A 25,572-nucleotide genomic window follows, 5' to 3' on the forward strand; every position below is an offset into this window, starting at 1 on the left:
ACACAGCTCCACACATCATGACCTCCGGTGCTGTCTATGTGGAGTTTGCACCTTCTTCCTGACATTCTCCCTCCCACATCCCAAGGACCTGGTGGGAGGTTAATTGGCTTCTGTAAAGTATCACTTACACTAGTTTGTGGGGCAAGCAATAAAGGGAAATTAATAGGCTTTGGAGGAAACATGTTACAAGAAAATAAATGGGGTTAATAAGACTAATGGGAATGAATGCTCTTTAAGCCTTCATAGACATGGTGGACCATATGGTCTCCTTCTGTATCATAAGGAAATAGAAGGAATTAAACAGTGCAGACCATGAATGAAATTGAACACTGTAATTAATGAGCTTTCCTACTTCTGACCTTAGTGAATGTTATTGATGAAGCAGTGAAAATTATTTCGCATGAAATATTGCTGTGAAGAACTCGCACTGAGTCTGAAATGAACATCACTGAACAACCAAAATCCTTATGTGAGATATGACTTCAACTTCAGCAAGTATGAGTTCAACAAATTTCACGACGCATGCCAGTGATATTAAACCTGATTCTGAGTCTGAACGAGAGGAGAGTTTTCCCATTTGACTCCCAAAGAATTTAGTTTCCATAAAGATCCTTAGTGGCACACTCAGCCAAATGCAGCCTCCATGTTAAAAGCAAACACTTTCTACTCACCTCTGGAATTCAGCTCCATTTTGTGCATATGGACCAGAACTACAATGAGGACTGGAGGTGAACGTTCCAGGCAAAGCCCAGTTGAGCATTACTGAGCAGGTTATTGAAGAGCATCATGTGAATAAATCTGAAATGGCTAAAGACTGACCTTTGTGTTGGTGTAGACCTCAGAAGTTGACCAACATGAACAGTAAGAAAGACAGAAAAACAGTGGGAAGAATAGAAAACTAACTGTTGTTAAAACGGAGAGAGGCCACAGATCAGTGCTACTGGATCCTCAGGATCTGGGCCCTCTCGTACATAAAATAGTTTCCAGGCAGGTGCTGCAAGTCATTTGGAAAACAAGGTGTCTCCCTTTCTTGCAAAGGATATGGATTCTGAAGAAGTGAATTCTTGCTACATTCGTATCTGGCATACACAGCTTCGATCTCCTTTAACTCATTTATACTTGCATTGGAGTAGTTTAAAGAAGGTTCACCACGTTGATTCCTGGCATATGCCGTCACCAGTTAACTGGGCTCTGGTAAGCCGCACTTGTTCCTCAATCACACTTTATTTCCTTGTGTACAAGGAGAACAGCCTGGACCCTGTCACCAAACTGTTCTGAAATTTGAATACATTAATGCCATTTTTATACAGAGCTGAACAGTTGGATACAGATATTGACAGATGAAAACCTTGTGTATGTTCAAATTCCTGATTTGTTTAATCAATCACCAATCACACTACAAAATTACAGGTGTTACTAGCCAATAAAAACTACAAGTTAATGGTCAATACAGCAGGCCAGGCAGCATCTATAGGAAGAAGTACAATCAACATTTTGGGTTGAGGCCCTTCGTCAGGACTAATGGAAAAAAGAGATAGTAAGAGATTTGAAAGTGGGAGGGGGAGACGGAGACCTGAAATGATAGGAGAAGACAGGAGGGGGAGGGATGAAGCCAAGAGCTGGGAAGTTGAATGGCAAAAGGGATACAAGGCTGGAGAAGGGGCAGTATCAAATCCTGGCTCCAGGGGTTTCAAGTATCAAGGCCTGGCCTTGGAAGGAAGAAAGGGGGAGGGGAGCACCAGAGGAAGATGGAGAACAGGCAAGGAGTTATTGTGAGAGGGAAAGAGAGAATAAATGAATGAATTAATTAATTAACATTAATAAGGGATGGGGTAAGAAGGGGAGGAGGGGCATTAACGGAAGTTAATGTCTTTTCATGGCCTCCTCTACTGTAAAGATGAAGCCACACTCAGGTTGGAGGAACAACACCTTACATTCCATCTGGGTAGCCTCCAACCTGATGGCATGAACATTGATTTCTCTAACTTCTGTTAATGCCTCTCCTCCCCTTCTTACCCCATCCCTTATTTATCTATCTATCTATGTATCTATCTATCTATTTATTTATTTATTTATTTATTTATTTTCTCTCTTTCCCTCTCACAATAACTCCTTGCTTGTTTTCCATCTTTCGCTGGTGCTGCCCTCCCCGTTTCTTTCTTCCAAGGCCTTCCGTCCCATGATACTCCCCCTTCTCCAGCCTTGTATCCCTTTTGCCAATCAACTTCCCAGCTCTTAGCTCCATCCCTCCCCCTCCTGTCTTCTCCTATCATTTCGGATCTCCCCCTCCCCCTCCAACTTTCAAATCTCTTACTATCTCTTTTTTCTGTTAGTCCTGACGAAGAGCCTCGACCCGAAACGTTGACTGTACTTCTTCCTATAGATGTTGCCTGGCCTGCTGCGTTCCACCAGCATTTTGTGTGTGTTGCTTCAATTTCCAGCATCTGCAGATTTTCTCGTGTTTGAGTAAATGGTCAATAATACCTTGGAGCTAGTAAAAGTAACTGTCCAATAGTTAGAGTGTGCCTTGCTTCCTTTGTTTGAATCCTTATCTTGTCGTAGTATGCCAACTGACCTTGGTCCCCAGGCTTGAACAGCAGAGGCTGTACAAAAGAGAATTAGGCTTTCAAGGGCTGTGTTCAACCCAGATGACTGAATTACAGTATGTCTGCATGCTGTCTCTGTCAGCTTATCATCTTGACTGTTGCCTTAGTGACTTTCCAGACACAGAAAAGACCGTACAAAGGAGAGTCCAACTCTCAAATGTTCTATTCGGCTTAAGACTGTGTAGTGTCTATTCTGTCAGCAAACCATTATAACCCCTGCCTTGCTGCAACTTTCATTAATGAAGAGATTGCCTTATGAAGAAAGGTTCAACAGGTTGAGCCTTTAGTCAATGAAGTTCATAACAACGTGAGATGATTTTATTGAAATATAAAAGTATCTATGAGTGCTTGACAGAGTGAATGCCGTAAGGATGTTCTTCATGAGAGAATCTAGAATGAGATAGGATAGTTTTGGAAGAAAGGATTGCTCTCATGTGCCTTACTTCTTTCTTCTTAGTTCAGAAGCTACAAAAGCCTGAAAATGCGTACCACCAGGTTCAAGGACAGCTTCTGTCCACTGTTATAAGACGACTTAATAGTTCCCTAGTACAAGAAAGTGAACCCTTAACCTCATAACCTACCTCATTATGGCTTATCATCTGCCTGCACTGCGCTTTCTCTGCAACTGCAACACATTATTCTGCACTCTGTTGTTGTTTTCCCTGGTCCTACTTCGATGAACTGTGACAAACTGATATCCTGCTGAGGGGGTTTGGCCCGACTGTACTCCTTTCCCAGACGCTGCCTGGCCTGCTGAGTTCCTCCAGCATTTTGTGTGTGTTGCTTGGACTTCCAGCATCTGCAGGTTTTTTCTTGTTTGTAATGAAATGATCTGTATGGATGGCATGCAAAACAAAGTTTCTCACTGTACATCAGTACAGTGAAAACCAGATTACCAACTTTTCATTTCTGGCAAATATTTCAACCTTGTGTTTGCATAAAGGTATTATTCTGGAATCATTATAATTAGTAAGCATACGAAAGTTAAACCTATTGTTCACATACACAACTTTCTTTTTTGTACACCAGCAAGTAGAGTCCCATCTTAACTAATATTCTGCTCTAACTCTTTAAGGTGCTCTGAGCAATTTTGCCTTCGACATGCAGTATGTAGATCTGTCCACTATTGTTAGTTCGAATTAAATGCTTTCTTTGCTATTTATCCAACCAGTTTTCACTATTTATCACCTTACGCAGTCCTGCTGAAGGGTCTGGGCCTGAAACATCAACTGTACTCTTTCCGCAGATGCTGCCTGGCCTGCTGAGTTCTTTCCAGCATTTTGTGTGTGATGCTTGGGATTTCCAGCATCTGCAGATTTTCTCTTGTTCACTATTTATCTGCTGAAGATCACTGGAAATAAAAACGCGGGGGTGGAGCTGAGCATTTTTTAGGAATGTAGATAGGGTTAATACAAGCAGGCTTTTTCCACTGAGGTTGGGTGAAACTTCAACTAGAGGCCATAAGTTAAGGATGAAAGGTGAAATATTTAAAGGGAACCTGTGTCATAGAGGAGTACAGCACAGAAACAGGGCATTCCGCCTATGTAGTCTGTGCCAAACCATTTAAACTGCTTTTAAACTTCCCATCAACCTGCACCAGGACGTAGCCCTCCACATCCCTACCTTGGTATACCTACCAAGACTTCCCTTAAATGTTGAAATTGAACTTGCTTGCTGCCAGCTTGTTTCATGCTCTCATGACCCTCGAAGTGAAGGAGTTTTCCTCGAACATTTCACCTTTCACCCTTAACCCATGACCTTGGATTGTAGTTCCATCCAACCTCAATGGAAAAACCCTGCTTGCACCTTATCTGTAACCCTCATAAGGATGTTTACCTTTATCAAATCTCCTCTCAGTCTTCTACATTCCAAGGAATAAAGTCCTAACCTATTCAATCTTTCCTTATAACTCAGATCCACCAGCTCCAGCAACATCCTTGTAAATCTCCTCTGTACTCCTTCAACCTTATTTCCATCTTTCCTGTAGGTAGGCGATCAAAATTGCACACAGCGCTCCACATTACGCCTCACCTAATGTCTTATAGAATGTCATATAACATCCCATCTCCTGTGGTCAATACTGTGGCTTATGAAGGCCAATGTGCCCGAGGAGGACCTTCTTCACTCAGAATGTGTTGAGAGTGTGGAACAAGCTGCCAGTGGAAGTGGTGGATGTGGGTTCGATTTCAACATTTAAGAGAAGTTTGGATGTAGATAGGAAGGGTATGGATATCTATGCTCTAGGCGCAGGTCAGTGGAACTAGGCAGAACAACAGTGCTCGATGACTCTATTTTAACCCACCATCACAGAATTGACCCTGCGTTTTATTAGCAGTAGTTTATCTTATGCAGCAAGATGTCTAATGACTCACAGCATGCACATATTGAAAATGAGTTCTTTTGAAGATGGTGTCCACACTCCAATTTCAACCTTTGCTTCTGTAGTGTCAGTATTCCTGGCCTGGGGAAGAGTGCACACATGAAAATCGGAAGATGTTACAGTTATCCATTCAAATCCACACTGCACATTTCACTCAATGTGCTGATGGCGTAGAAAAGGAAATATATCCTTTTTTCATTCTGTAATTCTAGGCATCATGAAATAATGAGCCCTTTTACCTACTCCTTGAGGCAAAAATGTGATCTGAGCAGAGGCCTCTTATTTTAGGCTTTTTCAATATCTATTTGAATCCTGATTAACTATATAAAGGAGACCATATTAATCTTCTTCAATTTTTCCTCTCGACGTTTACCCTACCACCTCTGCAGGAGGAGGGGGGCTTGAGGGAAATCTGTTCCGTGTCTCTTTCCTATTACAGACAGACAAGGCGTGGTTCCCTTTGTCTTACCGCTGACATACACGTTCTTTCTAAAGTTTCTAGAGCAAAGTGACATCTATTTTTAAAATGATATTAATAAAATATACTAACATTTTTTATGGACAAACAGAATTGTTTTAACGGCTTTGATTAATCGGATTTTATAACTGGCGTCCAGTTGGCTTTCAGACCTCATACTCAGCAAATTACCCAGGATGCAATGCAAAAGGATACACTTAGGGATGGTCCATAAGCTGTACAATAACTACAATTACACAATTCTCTTTCATTTCAATAGAAGCATGGGATATAAAGGCAGCGAAGTGGGATTAAGAAAAATTCCAAGGCATTCAATACGTACAGCTAGAGCAAGAGGTTAACTAGGAGCTGGTTAGAACCACTCAAGGGTAAAGGAGAAAGCATGTTCCTGGAGGCAGATGATTGGACAAAGACATAAATGAATACCCTGTGTTGGTATTTACCAAGGATAAAGACATGGAGGAGAGCGAGACCAGTATGACCTCCTTTCCATAGCCTTGAAAACTTTTGTTCTTAGATAGGTACATGAAAGTGCAGAGGGATTTGGACATTGGGTTGGAATCAGCTTAATTAGGTGTCTAATTACTAGTTTAATGAGTTTGGCACAAATAAAGAGCCAAACGGTCTGTTCCTGTGAGGTACCGTTCGATGGGAAGTCATACTGAGTCTCAATAATTTCCCAGCCTCAGTTGAAGTCTTGTATTCAATTCTGGTGACCACATTAGAGGTAGGATGGGAAGACATTAGGGAGGCTGCAAATAAGATTTATACATATGGAGTGACAGGCTGTAGCTAGAAGGATAGAATAAAGAAGCAGGGAATTGTATCAGTAGGAAAGAGAAGACTAGGAGAAGATTTGAAAAATTGTACGAAATGAAGAGGGGTCTGGATAGAGAGTTCAGTGAGAGATTGTTCCCATTGGTAGATGGCTTGAAGACTGAAGGTATAAACTATAGAGGAAGAACATTGATAGTGATATGAGGAAGTAGTTTTGTGCTGAGGAAGGATCTTTTGTGGCATCCAAGAAGAAATTGAATAAAATATAGTGAGAAAATGTTGGCATGGCTGTGGGAAATAGGCCAGGCTGGATCTAGTAAGGTGGTCTGATAGACAACCAGCATAGATGCAATGGGCTGAATGGCTTCTTTCCATGCTGTGGTCATTCTATAACTCTATTATTTAAAGATCTCAAAGTGTAGATTCCATGATAATTTTCACCATGATTTCAGTCAAAATCTATTGTGACAATGTGGGCAGAAGTTATTGACAGGATATTACTACCATCAATACTTTAAGAACAACTTCTTCCCCTCTGCCATCAGATTTCTCAATGGTCCATGAACCTTTGAACGCCATCACAATATTTGTCTTTTGCAGTACTTATCTATTTTTGTAACTTACTGTAATATTTATGTCTTGCACTGTACTGCTGCCGCAAAACAAAACAAGTTGCCCTGTCAGTGACAATAAATCTGATTCTGATTCTAATCCCAGAAATGCGTCTCCTTGAAATTACCCTCCCAAACACTTACTGAAATCATCTGCTCAAATCCTGTCTCTCTGAAATCTGCCAACCCAAACTTCTGCCTCCACAAAGTCTGTCCCCCCAAAATGGAAGTTCCTGAAATTTTTGCTTCCAAAATCTACATCCCTTACATCACAAAATAACTTTTTTTTGACTGCTGTCATAATCTGTTCAGTCGTCCAAACAGACCCAAATTATCACAAATTGGTAACTTCAGCTTCTTGAGTCACACACACAAAGTGCTGGAGTAACCCAGCAGGTCAGGCAGCTTCTGTGGAAAGGAATAAATAGTCGACATTTCATCAGGACTGGAAAGGAAGGGGGAAGAAGATAGGAAAAGAAGATGGGCGGGGGGGAAGGAGCACAAGCTAGAAGGTGATAGGTAAAGCCAGGTAAGGGGAATGAATTAAGAACGTTACATGGAAAATATAAAGGGGGCTGAAGAAGAAAAAATCTGTTTGGGGAGGAGAGAGGACCATGGAAGAAAGGGAAGGAGGAGGGACACTAGAGTGAGATGATGGACAGGTGAGGTGGTGAAGGGTTAAGAGACTGGGGAAAGGAAAACAAGAGAAGGGGATGGTGGGGTGGAGTGGTTACTGGAAGTTAGAGAAATGGATGTTCATACCATCAGATTGGAGGCTGTCCAGAGAGAATATGAGATGCTGTAAATAAATAAATAAATAATGGATAGGCCTCCTCTACAGTAAAGATGAAGCCACACTCAGGTTGGAGGAACAACACCTTATATTCCGTCTGGGTAGCCTCCAACCTGATGGCATGAACATTGATTTCTCAAACTTCCGCTAATGCCCCACCTCCCCCTTGTACCCCATCTGTTATTTATTTATTTATATACACACATTCTTTTTCCCTCTCCCCTTTTTCTCCCTCTGTCCCTCTCACTATAGCCCTTGCCCATCCTCTGGGCTTACCCCCCTCCCCCTTTTCATTCTCCCTAGGCCTCCTGTCCCATGATCCTCTCATATCCCTTTTGCCAGTCAACTGTCCAGCTGTTGGCTCCATCCCTCCCCCTCCTGTCTTCTCCGATCATTTTGGATCTCCCCCTCCCCCTCCCACTTTCAAATATCTTACTAGCTCCTCTTTCAGTTGGTCCTGACGAAGGGTCCTGGCCCGAAACGTCAACTGTACCTCTTCCTAGAGATGCTGCCTGGCCTGCTGCATTCACCAGCAACTTTTATATGTGTTGCTATGTGTGTCACTCTGGATTTCCAGCATCTGAAGAATCTCTTGTGTTGATAATTTCAGCTTTGTCCTTTTTCTCCAACTCTTTACATACATGGTTGAGATTGATAAATTTCTGGGCACCTGGAGAATCTAGATATGGGGGTCATCTGGCTGGCAAGTGGACATGAGATAGAGGATCAACTTTGACTGTGCTAGATAATGATGCACCTTTAGGGGCCATGATTAACCGTGCAACTTAGAGTCGCGGAGTCATAGAACTTCTATTTCTTGAATTCTTAGAGCCACTGGTAGTGTAAACCATTCATGATGTAGTGCATCAGTTGCCAAAGTCAACAGAAGTGAGCAGAGTTAAGTAGCTGGAGGAGCTGTGAAGTATGAAATGTTTAATTTCTGGGACCGGCCATTAGAATTTGCATCTTGGCCTTTTTGCTTTCTGCTTCCCGCTGATTCTGACAAAGTCAAACCTCTTCGATATGAACAACTGGGCAGCATTTCGATTGTTGTCTGAAACAAAACAAAAATTTGCTGGTGAAAGCTATGTATTTGAGAATCATGCCTATTGGATTTTCTGCTCTCACAGAGACTGGCCTGGACATACTATAGGGATATGTGATGTGCTGAAAACACACCACTTTACAATGGATATTAAAGGGAAAAATAATTGTGATGTACAATATATTTAGTAAAGAACAAACTTACTTTAATAGTATCTTTCATCTTGCAACCAATTAATTACTCTTAAAGTGCATTTGCTGTTGTTTACTAGGCAGACACATTAGCCAATTTGTACTCAATCCAATACAAGGCAATGAGATAAATGATGAGTTAATCTGCTTTAGAGGGTTGGTGGTGTGGATAAATATGGGCTTCTCTTCTGCTGATGTTACTTTCCTACAAATGCAGCAGAGGTAATAATCGTCCATGGGTTAACTGAGCAGCAGAACAGGCTCAACGTGCTAATTGTCATGCTCCTGCCCTTTCGACCAAGATACTAGGGCAGCTCGCCTGTTCTTCAGTAATGCAGGGAGTATTTAATCTCTACCTAAGAGGACCAATATGTCTCCAATTTAATGTTACATCTCAAAGATGGATAACTCCAGGAATGAGCGGATGCAATTATGAGAGATTTGAAGAATAGAACTGTGGCCACCAGAGCAGAGAAGGTTAAGAGCAATCTAATAAAGGTGCTTAACGTGTTTGAAAGGATAAAGGGGTAAGATTATTTTTACAGGTCAGCCAATTAGAAACCTAACTGTACAGAGGGGAGTGGCAGAATGGGGGATGCTGAGCTCCACTAATAAAGGCAAATTTTACTTTGCACAAAAGAAGTCATTTTCCGCACTCCACCAGTCAACCATCTAAAGGCCAGTTGGTTATTGGCTTCCTGTTTGACCGGAAAGGTGTGGGTCAGATAACAGGAAGGTTATTCAGAACAAAATTCATTTTTGTCTTCCTTGTCAGCAAGCTCATCTCTCCTCAGAGCCGTTTGAGTACAGAATCCTTTGAAAGTGTCAACTAAATCTCATTTTGCTGCACAAGGCTGCAGCCTGTTCCATAATTTAACAACTCTTACTGTGAAGCAGCACCGTGAGGAACATGTGTGTTGCTATGAAATAATGAGACATGAATCTTGCACCAATGATCTGTTGCGTTGCTGAGTGTTTGATGATCGCCAGGCAGCTCCAGTGAAATGCTGAGCGAAGGTCATTGACTTCTGCGAGAAGTAAAAGGAAAGACAGTAGTCATCCCAGCATCCTTCCCAACACCTACTTCAGTGTCGAACTGACAAAGGCCAAGAAGCTAGTCGATTGGCATCTCCGTACCAGATCTGCTGTTGCTCCAGTGAAGTTTCAAGATAGGAGGAGAAACAGATGTAGCAGTATTTAGAATCACATGCCTATAAACTCATCTCTGCTCAATGGTGCTAACATTCTTTTAAAACTGATTTCCGGGGAATGAAACTCAGAAACATACTGATGCGTCTGAGTAGTATACTTAATGCTATTACAAACAGGGCTGAATATCTAGACAAAAGACTTTACAACACTGACTATCATTCCTGTAGTGCTGTGATGGTCTTTCAAAGACCTGACATATAGTTCAACGCAAATTTTCCTGCTTAACTTTGCCTGCTTAACTTTGCAAACCATTCCACTACAACTACATGCCCAATGTCTTTTCAAAGTTCTTTGAAACTGTATTCCAACATACTTTCAGATAATGTCTTGCAGATCAGAATAATGGGCAAATCTTCAGTTCAATCCCTCACTGCAGCAGTTGGACATTCCCACCTGTTTCAAAAGGGTGACAATCATACCAGTACCCAAGAAGAACAGGGTAAGCTACCTCAAAGACTATCACCTGGTTTGCACTCGCATCTACTGTGATGAAGTGCTCTGAGAGGTTGGACATGGCCAGAATCATCACCTGTGCCTAATCAAGGACTGGACCAGCTGCAGTTTGCCTTTTGTCCCTATAGGGCTACAGTAGATACAATCCTATTGGCTCTCTACTCAGCCTTAGATCACCTTGACAACAGCAATACCTTTGACAGGCTGCTGTTTATTGATTACGGCTCAGCATTCAGCACAATCATACCCTCAGTTCTGATCAACAAGCTCCAAAACCTGGACCTCATTACCTCCCTCTGCAACTGGATCCTTGACTTCCACGTCAGGAGACCACAGTCAGTGTGGGTCGAAATAACATCTCCTCCTTGCTAACAATGAAAACTGGTGCACGTCAACACTGCTTGCTTAGCCTACCGCTCAACTCTCTTTACACCTATGACTGTGTGGCTACGCACAGCTCAAACACTGTCCATAAATTTGCTGATGGCACAACTATTGTTGGCAGTATTTCAGATGGTGATGAAGAGGCGTACAGGAGCAAGATAGATCAGCTGGTTGAGTGGTGTCACACAACAATCTTGCCGCTCAGTGTTAGTTAGACCAAAGAATTGATTGTAGAGTTCAGGAGGGGGAAATCGAGAGAACACACAGCAGTCCTCGTGGAGGAGTAAGCAGTGGAAAGGGTGAGCACTTTCAAGTTCCTGGGTGTCAACATCTCTGGAGATCTATCCTGGGTCCAACATATTGATGCAATTACAGAGGGATGGGTGCCACAGTAGCATGGCGGTTAGTGTGACACTATTACAGCTCAGTGTGTTCCAAAGTCCGGAGTTAAATGCTGGCGCTATTCTGTAAGGAGCCTCTGTACATCCACCCCGTGGAATGCGTGTGTTTCCCCAGCTACTCTGCTTTCCTCCTTTAGTCCAAAGACACACGGGGTAGGTTAATTGGTGATTGTAAATCGTTCCGTGATTGGCATAGGTTTAATCAGGGTTGTGAGATTGTTGGGGCGGCGAGGTTTGAAGGGCTGGAACATCATACTCTGCACTGTATTGCTAACTAAGTAAATAAGACAGCTCAGCGGCTGCATTTCATTCGGAGTTTGAAGGGACTTGGTACATCACTAAAAACTCACAAGGTACTACAGCTATACCCTGGAGAGCACTCTAACTGGTCGCATCACCATCTGGAATGGAGGGGCCACCGCAGAAGATTGGAAGATACTGCAGAGAGTTGTAAATTTGGACAGCTTCATCATGGGCACCAGCCTCCCCAGCATCGAGGACACCTTCAAAAGGCAATACCTTAAAAGGCAGCATCCATCATTACGGGCACCCATCACCCAAGACATGCCCTCTTCTCATTGTTACCATCAAGGAGGAGTTGCAGAAACCTAAAGACACACATCCAACATCTCTGCAAAAGTTTCTTCCCCTACTCCATCAGATTTCAGAATGCACAATGAACACATGGACACTACCTTACTAATCTTTTTTGCTCTCTTGGTGTACTACTTAATTAATATTTTATATATATTTCGTATTGTAATTTATATTTTTAATTATTATGTATTGTAATGTACTACTGCCACAAAATAACAAATCTCATGACATAAGCCTGTGATATTAAACTTGATTCTGATTCTGACAGATATTATCACATCGGTGGAAGCTTTAGAAAATAGTTCAGGGAAACTGAATGAAAAGGCTGCCTACAAAGGACTTAGGCTATATTTAAAAGAATGTTGCTGCTTACAGAGCTGTCTCTTAAATCTTGACACAAGCAAACTACTGAAACATCTGCCTCCTCAGCTACCTCCTGCTCCATTGGTTGAAGAGCCTGAAGTTTCTACATATATCAGCCTCAGTAGTCACCTCAGAACTCACAAAACTGATGTGGGTGTAAGTCATCCTCAATCCCAAGGGACTGCCTCAGTAAAATATTGGACAACACTGGCCTTTGTGAACTTGTGGAACTGTAATTGCTTCATTCCTTTACTGATGACACGAGACCACACCAGCAGGCATAGATATGACGGCAGCAAGTTTAATGTGACTATATGAATTTATCATGAACTAAGAAGCTGGCAGATTTTTGATGTATGATATATGTATGTACATGGATATATCTTGCATGACACCACTGCACAGTGAAAAGCATCAAAATACTTTAAATTCTGTGACTGTGTGTGGTTTATCTGCCAGTTCATTTGAAAACTCTATGAATTTTTTCACTGAAAAGTATTTGATTCACACCTCTTCTATTTTAAGAAAATTACGCAGCTTGGTTGTTACCACGGGGGAATAAATTCAAAAAGTGGTAGTCACAATGAAGAAAGTGTACATTGGTTCGGTGTGGGAAAAGTGATCTTTATTAGGTCAAAGGTAAATGTTTGGAAATTGTACAATCTTTCCAGCTGGGCACAGTTTTAGGGATTGATCATTCTGGACTTCATGAGTTAGCTGCATTTATAAACCTTCTTAGCACAACTGACAGTTGTTCAGCCTCAGCCTTGGCCTACTCCCTTAATGGCCCCTCATATCATAAACACGAGATTCTGCAAAATGCTGGAAATCCAGAGTAACACACACAACATACTGGTGGAACTCAGCAGGCCAGGCAGCATCTAAGGAGAGGAATTAACAATCAACATTTTGGGCCAAGACCTTTCATCAGGACTAATATCTTCTTATTTTTCCATCACCCAGGACTAATCAAAGCCATAGTATTCCTCCCTTTGCACTAGTGTGATATATTTTCTTCTCTATGCTCTCTGTTTAGATTGTAATACATAGAAACAAATATTAGTTGCTGAAATTAAGATCATTATAGTACAAAGAGTTGAACTGTGATCTGTGCTGCTGATGCCAAGACTATTTACAACCATCCAGGAGATGAGGAAGATCTTCATTTCCTTCATATGAATTGAAGAGGGACTAACAGCTTGATTTGAGGATTAGAATGGATTAAATGTTAGGCAGCATTTCAGGAAATGATGAATCTCTGGGATGGAGGTACTGATTTTTTGCAATTCTCCAGAGAAAGTTGGAATCATTCTCAATCTGGGCAATGATTCCATTTATAAAGTTAGAGTAACAGATCTCTATGATCTCCAAGGCTTGTTCACACCAGCTGAGGGAATAAGAGAATGTTGATTCCCTATGTGCTCGGGATTTTCCCCTCCTGTTGTTACCTTCAGTGCATTAGGGATGGGGAATTGGAAATGTCCGGTTATGGTGCTGCAGATATCATAGAAGTTTGATGGACAGATAAGTTCTTTCCTGGCCATTAGTTTTGTACTCATGTTATGGAAGGGAAACCATCCAGGGCCAATCTGTGGTGCCTATTGCTAATTTCACTACTGCATGGTACTTCCTTCATGAGTGGGAATTGGAGAAATAAGTCCAGATTTGATTTTATGCTCTTAAGGAAAGGGAATATATTTCTGCAATGGTACAACCACATTTTTAGAGGAACAGGTGTTGTTATGTGCTCAGAAAAACACACAAAAAGGTGGAGGAACACAGCAGATCAGACAAGATCTATGGAGAGGAATGAACAGTTGTTGTTTCAGGCCGGGATGTGTTCTATATTTTATCAGAGTTGCCATATTCTGTGGAACTGCCAAAACACCATTTGTCTGTCATAACCACAGTGGCTACATCTAGTAGTTCTGATCTGATTAGAACCTTTCATGTTTTTTGGAGGAGGTCATATTCAGTACATATTGTTGTTGGGATTAGTTACCTGTCCCACAACTCAGCTGCTGCAGTGTTAAGTCCACCTACGAGGGCTTGGGTAAATGTTCACAGATGTTTACTGGATATGTTCTTGATACATCTCTTAATGGAGAATGCTGAGTTTCCATTCATCCCCTGTGTAACTTTGTTAAATGACTGTGTGGAGCGTCAATGTTGCATTACACCCAGCTGATAGTTTACACTTTGGCATACAGATGACAATTTATTTGATAGTTCAATGCAATTATCCTTTCTGTTAAAGCTACATTTTAAAAACTAGTGCCCATAAAGATTCATATGACACCAATCTTCAATCAGAGAAAAATGAATCTGCTGCCACTTGGCCTGATGTGTATCTAAAAGGATTGTCTGGTAATAAAATGACCTAACCAACCTTTACTTCGGAAACATTCCTTTCCAGTTACCATGAAATGGTTGATTGGTTTCATTTCTTTAAAAGAAATTGTAATGGACCTCACTTAAACAATCTGCAAGCTGCATTTTGACAATAGCAATCATTAAGAATGAGGCTCAGAGGTTTCTGTCTCTTCACTGCTGTGTTCTTATGTGTCAACTAAGCACATTCAGCCTACTGCTACTCTAGCAGAAAATAGAATTCATGGACTTTTCACAGCAATTAAAATGCAAGTTTCGTAGTAATTAGCCATTTATGATAAAAGCCCTTATTATGTCCTGACAGAAAAGACGCGAGATTGCAATGAGTATTTCAACTTGTCTCAAAGGGTTCATTAAGATTTAAAACATAACACAGTAATTGGACAGAAGAATGATGCCCTCAAAAACAAAATGAGGAGGGAGAGGAAAAATATTAATGTTACAGAAAACAAAAGTTGTTTTTGTTTTAGCAAAAAGAACCTGTCTGAATGGATCAATGAGTTTTATGTTTGTAAAGGCCTATTTCTTCTGTATTTTTGGAAGACGGCAAAGATTTGGTTGTTTGATGAGATTTACTGTCGTCAAAGCCTTGTGCAATATTTCTTCACCAACCTTGCTTCCCACGTATAAGTCCTTTTCCCTGTTTTTATTCCAACATTGTAACTACCTGTGCAAAGCCCTATAAGGGTGGCGGGGGGAGGAACTAATAAGTTTCTTTCAACATTTACATGTGAAACTATCAAACTATTTAAATATATTTTCCCAAAAAAATTGCTGCTCAACTTGTTATTTTAAGAACCAAAATCTAAATGGCCTAAAAATGCTGCAAGATATAATAATGGCAGTGTTGTGATGTTTGGCTTGCTACCTGATACAGCCTGAGTTTGCATTCATTTTTGAGTCCAAATTTTGCAGTGGAGGCCAGATCTTTGAGATGTAACATTACCTGGATGTGTGGGATGATGATTTCCCAGCACTGACTGTCCTCTCAGCAGACACGGGAGAACACAGTTCCCCATTACCTGCCTTGCCGGTAGGTCCTAGGAGAAGGAATTTGGTATCAACTACAGGAGGAAGAAAACAATTCTAATACCATCGTGGCCAGGTGAACTATATTTCTGTAAATGTTTCAACAGCAAAGCAAACAATGCCAAATTCTGACCTGTTGACTTCTTGCAATAGCACATGTGAGTACCTTCACCAGGAAAGCTCCAGCAATTCAAGCCACCTCACCCCAACCTTCTTAAAATGAATTAGGGATAGCCATTGGGTTCTTGAGGTGTTCACATTCAACAAATTCCAAAACTGGACCAGTGACCATTGATTTATATATGGTGAAGGCCTGAACCATTCCCTTTTGTGAAGCAATCAATTCATAACAAGTTATTTTGCAGCCATTGTGCCTCTGGTTTATATATTTGGGTTTGGGTTAAAAAAAACTAACCCCTGGAATTTGGGATTAGGACTAATACCTGGGCATCTTGAATATGGATCACCCATTTAACATCAATAAATGGGTAAAGATCTTCAATGTGGGAAATTTATTTTTAACTAATCTGTTTCACAGCATATTTCCAGAAATCCTTGTTTTTCTGTTGTGGAATCACTTCCTATACTATTGTAATAAAAATGGCAAAAGGTGCAAATGTAATTGAGTGCAAAAGTAGTTCTGGAAGCTGTTACCGTTTTATGGGCTAACATTTTTCTGCCACATTTGTATTCACTTTATCAGAAGTAGTTGTTGAATCCTGTACTGTAATCATTAGATAAGAACTCTGGCAGCAGCATTAATTCCAGCCAAAAACAAGACTGTTTCATTCATTCACTCAGAAATTCACAAATTTCTCAAATTAGAGATATGATCTGTTGCTCTTTTCACTTCTCTGATTTGTTTAATCAACACAATTAATCATCTGCAGGAACTTATTAGTGAAGGTATTAATGATGTGTTTGATGTGGGAAAACAAAACAGTATTCAGTAATGAAAGTGTATTCAGGAGTTCCAAATGCAATATTACTGTGTTTTCTGTAAAGTCTGTTTGTTGTACCTTTAACTAAAAGGTTTATTCATGATGAAATATTAAGCATTCTTACCTCGCAGTATATTAGAAAATTAAATTTAAAAAATACAGAAGCAGTTCTGGAGACTATAAAATGTCGATAAAATACTGGCACTGAAAATTAATTTACAGAGAACAATATTCTGTAATTAGGTATAAAAACTAAGGAAATAAAAAAAGATTATGTCTTTTAATCACTCTTCCTCGCAATGCTCGGTTATGAGCACAGTACATTAATGTTTGTTTAATGAGACTACCTGGATAAAATTACTTCAGGAGAAATATCCTTAGCAGCATATTAGTATTATATATTTCATTTCTGAAATGCAGTGGTATTTCAGATCCAACAAAATGAGGTAATTTTTAACCTCAGGAAAAAAAACATGCATGGAAGTAGGGAGGTTGTTTGGAGAATTACCCAGAGGTCACAAAAGCTGGGTCAAGGGAGAGATTGGAGTTAAACTTGGATCACAATGGCTGGATCTGCAGATTGCTTTTAAGAAAGACCCAGGGAGCAGAGAAACCTTGGAAATAAAAAGCCTTGAGCGTAGAGACTCTGTCACACTTTGTTGCAACTGTTAATAGAGTTTCCACAAACTAAACAATTTACTTAAATATGATTAAGTTACTCAACTTACTCAAAGCAACTTACTCGAACACCAGCATCTCGATCTCTTTATAATAACATCTGCAAGCTGCATTATTGCAGTATATTGTACGTGCAGCAAGAACCAAAACCCAATATCTCCATCTGGAGCTAGTTATTGCCCTGTGTTTTTCATTTCTGTATCACATGCTTAATGCTCCATTTATGTTTTGTACTTGTTGTTCTTTATTAGTGCCTTACTGAATATAACACCAAGCTTTTTCATAAATAAAAGTAACTCTCAAAATTGTATGTTCATGCATTAGATATCAGCTAGAAAAGGAAACCTTCATTGGTTTAAACCCTACAGATTTCTTTGAAATTAACTGTTATTTTATAGAACCACTTAAACATCAACAGTCTGCCTTGGTATTCATTATTCCACACATACTCTTCCAAATGGTCTTATGGCTAAAACCATACCCAATTAGTAATGGATGGACATGAGGTGGATTGAATGATTATGTCTCATCTACGAGCACAAGCTCGTATAATTATGTTCTATCAGCTCCTGAGAGTGTGCTTTCCTTATCTCACTTGTTGCCATCATGTTTGCGCTCTGTTGATTTTCTTCCTTAAAAAAATTGCCCCATATTTGACTGAGAGTTACTTTCTAATGTTTTGAGGCCGATTAAGTGACTTAAGATTATAATTACGCCTGGATCGTATAGTATTTTTCACTTGTCTAGACAAATTTTGGGGTACTTTTCTTTAAATCTTGTTTATCTCATGGATTTAAATCTTTTAATTTTAATCTTATAAAAGACTCATGCAAACACCTTCTCTTCTAATTTAAAGTAAGCTCATAAATATAACCCAAATGTATACATTCATATGGAATACATTTTACATTCTTAATAATTAAAAGGTTTTTATGGTTTATCCTGAAAATTTAAAAAAAATTAAGTCATTCTGCTTTAATTAAATGAACAAATAAATAATTACCTGACAAATTTTAAGAGAAATTTACACCACTTTACTTCTGTTTTGCAGAGATGCTCCTATTATCAATATAATTCATCTTCAAACCTATTATTAAACAGAACAGAACTGAATACTGAGATATGGTTTAATGAGGTGCAATACCTCTCCTCACACGATGCTTCCATGTTGAAATTTCCTGTACAGACTAAATTTTCTGCTTACCTTCAGCACAAAAGATAGGTTTGCAAGGAAGCTTTTCAGCTCTGTATGAGAAGAGTTGCTTCTGAAGTTTGTACAATGTGATTTTTAGTATAATATTTCTAATAACTGTCTCTCTTGTCTCTTAACAGCAATTTGGTAAAATTTTAGACGTTGAAATAATTTTTAATGAACGGGGATCCAAGGTAAGCAATACATTTAATTTAATTCATGCAAACTATTTCAGTAATTTTAAGACTGTGCATGTGTTTTGAGTATATTGAACAGAACTATTAGGCACATAATACATTATAGTATAAAGTAATTCTTCATACTAGATAGAATTTCTATTGGAATGACTACATGTACATGTGTATATAGCAGGTAGTTTTGCTGTATCAATAATTTCCTCAGGATTATGTGTGCACTGTAAAATAAATGACCAATGCGTTCAATTGGGAATCAAATATATAAACATAAATCTCCATTTGGTTATGGATTCTGTGCTCCATTTTAACCATCCACTGAGTATTTCAGTGATGCCCATTGAAAACATAATTGTGAAAACTGTCTTAGATGATCTTCCAAGGTACATAATGTAAAGAAGCTTAATCACTGTATAGAGTTAAAATTGCAATAAGTCAGTAGTTGCATCCCGCTTTGTACTATTACAGACTGAAACATCAACATGATATCTCCTTCAAAGGTGTCATGAGCAATTTCTAATTTCTAAATATTGCATCACATTCCCTTCAAGATATTTGTCCTTAAAAATGGGGAGAATGATGTCAGTGAGCTGGACTCAGTGATCCCTGAATGATATGCAGGAGTGATATCATTGCAAACCTGAAAATAGCCTAAATTGGACGATTAAAAGAAATGCAGCAGTTCCTTGGATTAATTAATTCTCTTTTTTGCTTTTAATTGTTCATATATATTCACATCATAAAATTAAACCAATAATGCTAAAGTTCACACATACCAAAATTTGCTCTATCCTTGGAAATTAAATGAGTCTGATCACATTCTAATGAAAAATTACATAGACGATCATCTGAGAATGTGCAGCATCACGGACCTCGAGTGCTCTTCAAGTTGGTCTGTTATCTTTAAAGAGTTGTGGGGCAAAACAGCAGGTTTAAAATGTGTGAAATAGCAGGGCTAGAGGATTACTATGTGAAGCAGAAGGGAAAGAGGATTAATTCAAAAACAACAGGTTTTAATAGATCAGTGGATGAAGCAGCAGGTTTAGTGGGTTAATGTGCAAAAGAGTAGGCTTAGAAGGATTAAAAAGACAAACCAGTGCTGCTAATAGGAACGGGACATGGTTTGGCATCAATACCAAACCAAACTCACTCTAGCCCAGCAGTAGGACACAGAGTGATAGAGCAGGTCAAACTGGAAGCTGATGATTACGATTGATCACTCACCCTGTGGTCACCATGGTGGAGTGGTAAAGTGGAGGACTGGCTGGAGTCACAAGGGAAAAGTCTATTCAAGGATTAGAGATTTTAATTGTTCTTTTATTTGTCTTGCATTCCAGGAAACTAGTATCCATTAGTGTTTACCATGCTGATTCCAATGCATCGGTCCTAGACCCAGATTGCATTGGGAATGAGAGAGCTGAACTTGTAGTGGTAGTACAAAACGACAGTTAGCATTATCTCTATTTTATTAAATTCTCTCCCCAAATATTCCTTCATAACTACTTCAACTTTGGTGTTATTTCACTATCCTCTTATCCATTTTCATGATTACTTCTGCTATCACTTTATTATGCCAGCTATTACAAATATTTCTGCTATTTTGCTATTTCTAAGTATTGTCATTGTCAGCACTGTTTCCTAACTACAGCGACTTTGCGATGAGATCTTTTCACCAGTCGTACACGACTCTAATCAAGTACTACTCCATCTATATGTTAATTTTTTCACTGTGCTCCAATAGTTGTTTTCAGAAATTCATGCCACAATGTGACAAACAGTTTTCAGTTTTAAACATGAGGAAAACATACTGAGTTTTAATAGATAATGGGCCAACAACTAGTCCCTTTGCTGGTGGCATAACTATCACAATGAAAAAGATACTCATTGTGTATAAATCTTTATGTCTCAAGGATGATTGCCTGTTAACCAATGAACCAGTGTCTATAATATGCAAGAACAGAAATCAAAAGGCTGCAATCTTTCTGGTCCCAATATAGTAAGACTTAACTGCAATATTCCAGGACCATTTGAACATATCTAAAGTTTTAGTATGCCTTTTGCCAACCCTGGGACAATATAATAACTTACAACTTAATGGAATCATAAAAAAATGTCACCAGAAGGAAGCCATTCATCTCACCATTTCATGATGGTAAAAAATGCATTAATGACATATCCTACATTCTATTTCTTGTTGGTAATGGCAAATCAAGTACTTATCATAATACACTTTAAATGTATTGAATGCTGCAGGTTCAACCACTCATTCATGTGGTGGTGTTCCACATCCTTTGAGTGAAAGAACTTCCCTTCAAGTTGCCTCAAATCCTTTTACCTTTCATTTGCATCTTTGCCACTAGCACAGATCTCTCTACTAATATGTCCTGTTTTCTCACTCTGTCCAGGCCTCTCATAATTTTTTACACTTTGGTTCAATCTCCTCTCCTTTTGAGTGAGTTTTCCATTTGTTGCAAGATGCCCATGTGTTTGTAATCAACCAGCATCTATTTTAAATCATGAATTAATTGGAAAACTATTGCAGCATGTCCCTAAAGCACACAAAATGAATATAAGATTCCTTTTTATATTCTTGAGAGTTTTTGACAGTACATTGAAAAAACTGTTAGTACTTTTCAAACACAATTTTCTAAACAACGAGTTCAGAATTTATAAATAACATATTTAGCCTGCACAATGTGTGATCTAGATTGGATCTATTAGATCCATTGACTCCTACATTTTTATTTTAATACTGGCCCACTTTATTTCTAATAATATGATTGATGTTCCAAACAGTCAGCATAGAAGTTATAACATCCTTTGAGCAGAGCAAGGATGACTGAGAACAGGGCCTCAGTGTGCATGTGCAATTAATCAACCTGATTCATCGCTTTATATGATTGCTGCTATCTGACAAAGTCCTGTGCACTTACTTCCCTAATGTGCCACTGATTTTCACCACAGACCACCTAGTTTCCACCCTGAACTTTCTTACCCTGCACAATTAGAATCAGCTTGAGAGAACTTCCAAATTCACAATTCCACTGAAATAGGTGAAATTAATAAAAAGATTGAAAAAGAAAGAAAGAAATAGGTGATTGCTGTTTTCAAGATAAACACATAGTATCTTTGGTACAAAGTAATTGTTACTTTCTGATCTAACTGTTATGTTCATGTTGTATACCTCCCAAAAGAAATAGTCACTGAGAACTAATCTAATTTATTTGTGTCAACATAAACCATGCATCAACAGATGATGATCAGAAATAAAAACCTAAAAGTCCACTAAGTAGATGAAAGCTATGTGAACTACGCTTTCCAGTTAAAAAAATCCCTTGAAAAGATTAGCACAATGCTTGAAGGACTAAACTTGTTCGAACAATTTAATTTGCAAAAAGGATACAAACCTTCTTATACACAGGAAATGCACTATGCATAATTACATCTTAATCTATGATGTAATTATGAATACTGGAATATATTTTTAAAAGTCTTAACTCAACTATTTTTCGAATGACCTTGTTTCTTTTCTATTTGTGCAAATCTGATATAATTTTACTTGTACTCTCTGATGATAAAACTCACAGTACAGCAGAACCTGGTTACAAAAATATATTAGATTGATTACTGAAGGGATGAGCTAATTGTATTTAAATATATAGAGATTTTAAGTATGCCATTCTAATTTCTACAGGTTAACATTGAAACAATGTTACTTTTCACTATGGAATGCAGTTGTGATCTTGAAGCCTCATTAACTTATCAAAGTCACGCAAAGTGGACAGTGCAACTTTATAAGCATCATAAACAAAGATGAAGTTCTGGGAGCTTGTAGTCATGTGCTCAAGACTACAGGATATTTGGTTAGATTATGGCATTTGTTCAGCGGACAAACTGAACCGTTAGTACTATTTTCAAGGAAAGCATGGAAGACTCTATGCAGAAGAGCAGCCACTTGTCTCACATGCATATTGCTGAACAGTTCTGTGTCAGATTTTCTGAAAGGTTGTCCTAATCCAATATTGTGTACCATTTCCAAGTAATAACAAAATTATCCAATTGCCTTTTAAAGCCTAATACTTAAAACATTTTGTATTATCTACCCATGATGTGACAGAGGAACTAACTGATCCCAGTCCATCATTTTACCATCTTGTCAACTGAAGTTCACTCAGCTGATTATAAAAGCAAATCTAGTGATAACACCAAAGAAAAGATTTAAAATAAACCCTGGTAACTCCCATCTTTAACTTCTTCCACCTTTTTAAAGAAGCATACAAAAGCCATTGTTGTTGTTGCTATATTTCAACCCTGACTGTTAAGTGGAAACCTTAATTAACTAGTTTTAGTTCTCCCTTTGCCAAAACCCATGGAAAACAGCAGCCCTCACCAGTATGAAATCTGAGAAAGTCTGCAGATGCTGGAAATCCAAAACAACACACACAAAATGCTGGAGGAACTCAATAGTTGGGCAACTTCTCTGGAAATGAATAAGCAGTCCACAATTTGGGCTGAAGGTTTGCTTAGTTCCTTTAGCAATTTTTGTGTGTTCCTTGCCAGTTTTAATGTTTTTTCATATCACAAGACAGAGATGAGATTTCATATCTTAAATTGGACTTGATGCTGTCCTAAAGTTCAATTTGTAAAGACATTACAAGATCCTACAAGCAACATATCAGATTTAGTCCTGCGTTGTCCCCCATTAATAATGATACCTATTATCAAAAGTGACATTATCCTTTCCTTGATAATATTGGCAACTACAGGGTGATTAAATCTATACATGTAAGGCTGATTTAAAATATAACAACAAAGGTAGAAGTAACAATATAAAGTAGGTGGTCAAATGGCATGGTACTTTCAGCATTTAGGAACATCAATAGCATGGTTAAAAATAAATATATCTCAATTCTGTGAAGTTTTCAAAATCTCTTTGCTTACAGCACTAATTAGCAACTGTTCAGCTCATTGAAATGGCCTGAAAAAGTCTGGTGGTGTGGGGTATATTTAGTGCGGGGTGGGGGGGAGAGGAGGGGATTGAAATTATTTGCAGTGAAGTGAGAACTGTGGAGAGCCCTTGGCTTTCCTCATCACTGTTGTCAAGTTTTGGGTTTCACAAAGCCAATATCCTCTCAAGTGATTCAACACTAGGCTTCTTTAGCGGGCTGAACTATTGTCATTCTTCCATTCATACAGTGCGCCAGACAGGATATGCTCCTCAAGCCTTTACAAAGGTGGAGAACTATCATCTGCAGTCAGTTCCCTGAAAGATTTTGATCCGAGCAGCATGATAAGTTTAAACTCAATTCCTTTTTTGTTCAGAACTGTAGCCCACACTTTGTTGTGATTCGCAGACAATGTCCATGGTGAGGCTTCACCCTGTACTTGTGGATGAAACTGACACACAGGCTTGCCTGTTGAGTCTCTCCTTCGTTCATACTTTCAAACACAGAGGTACTCAGCTGAGCTAGTATTGCCAAGGGTATAAAAAGCAATGGGAGCTATGAATTTATCTGGTACCCAATCTAAGACAAAATATAATTTCACTTCTGCCTATGTTCTTCCATGGCTGGGCCACACACAATGTAGAATGCTATTACAAAATAGGAAATAAGATCTTACAGAATCATGTTTCCTCAAGTCTTTCAGCTATCTAATGGCCTATCTCTACCAAATAATAGCCTGTTTAATTCAATTCATATTTGATAAATTAAATTTACATCATTTTTTTAAATTTAATTTTATATAGTTTCTCTATAATTTTCCCTAATTTTATATAGTTTCAATGGATGAAAAAATCTGGGAGTTGGAAACTGTTGATATCGTATGATCACTGTTGAAATTTGCAAAATGCCCCAAAGCTTGATGTGATTATATTTCAGTTCATAAATAACCAAACTAAATACTATGCTGTTACATATCAGAATTTATTTCTCTGGTTACGTTCCAAGGGAAGGACTGCAGTGTTAGGAAACTTCTGAGCAGGGGTTGGGCTGAAAATCATCCCACTCCAAGTTGGCTCCTTACATACTCCAATGGTCCTACTTTTACCTGTAGTAGAAATAATTATCCAGTACAAGGACCTCAGCAGGCATAATTACTGCAAATGTGTGAATGACCTAGTTATATGTTTTCAATTGGTCGACCCATCTCTTTCACTCTGAGATTTCCTATCTTTTCATTCTCTGAGGCCTGGTCGTTCTGTGCTTCTGTAGATTGAATTTATAACCTTGCTGTTCTAGCTGGTGTACTTGGCACATCAGGAGACAGTCTTATTTTCTGTATAATCATATGCATGTCTCTCTTTTCCTTTTCTCTTACCTGCATGCAGGGATTTGGTTTCGTAACTTTTGAAACCAGTGCTGACGCGGACAGGGCACGGGAGAAATTAAATGGAACAATCGTAGAAGGCCGTAAAATAGAGGTGCAGGTCCAATTCTTTCTCTTTTCCCTCCTTTGATTGTCCACTTCATCATTTTCCATTGGTCGGTTAGTGTGTGTTTTCCACTTCTTCCTCTCTCATCTTCCATATCTTCATATGTTGTGTGAAACAGGTGACTTAACAGAGGAAAGGAGTCACAGTGGTCTTCCTTATTCTTTCTTTGCTGAGGATGCTGTAGTATTAAAGGTGATCAATGTAAAGAAAAGTATATGATTCTGCTGATAATGACTTACTAGTCAAGTAACTGTGATTTAATAAAATACCATTCCCCATGGTATATCTGAATGTTAAATTCTGGAAAATCTGAATTTCATATGGACAAGGTATTATTCAATTTTTGTAAACTACTGATGCTAATAGGAATCAAGTCTATGGAATTAAAAATATGCATTATCAAAACAAAATATAGCCACT

General features: G+C 38.9%; 1 protein-coding gene across 3 annotated transcripts in view; it reads left to right on the forward strand.

Annotated features, from left to right (window-relative positions):
• Positions 1-25,572, forward strand: part of rbfox3a (RNA binding fox-1 homolog 3a) — a 477,512-nt gene that overhangs the window by 371,649 nt on the left and 80,291 nt on the right. For 2 of the 3 annotated variants that reach the window (XM_072242699.1, XM_072242700.1), the window contains exon 4: positions 18,663-18,716. In XM_072242699.1, the coding sequence (XP_072098800.1) occupies positions 18,663-18,716 (54 nt within the window). Of the gene's footprint in view, positions 1-18,662; positions 18,717-25,047; positions 25,141-25,572 lie in introns of all 3 variants that reach the window. The other variant, XM_072242701.1, reaches the window with a different exon arrangement.

Source organism: Mobula birostris, chromosome 24 (assembly GCF_030028105.1).
Source record: "Mobula birostris isolate sMobBir1 chromosome 24, sMobBir1.hap1, whole genome shotgun sequence".
Taxonomy (NCBI): domain Eukaryota; kingdom Metazoa; phylum Chordata; class Chondrichthyes; order Myliobatiformes; family Myliobatidae; genus Mobula; species Mobula birostris.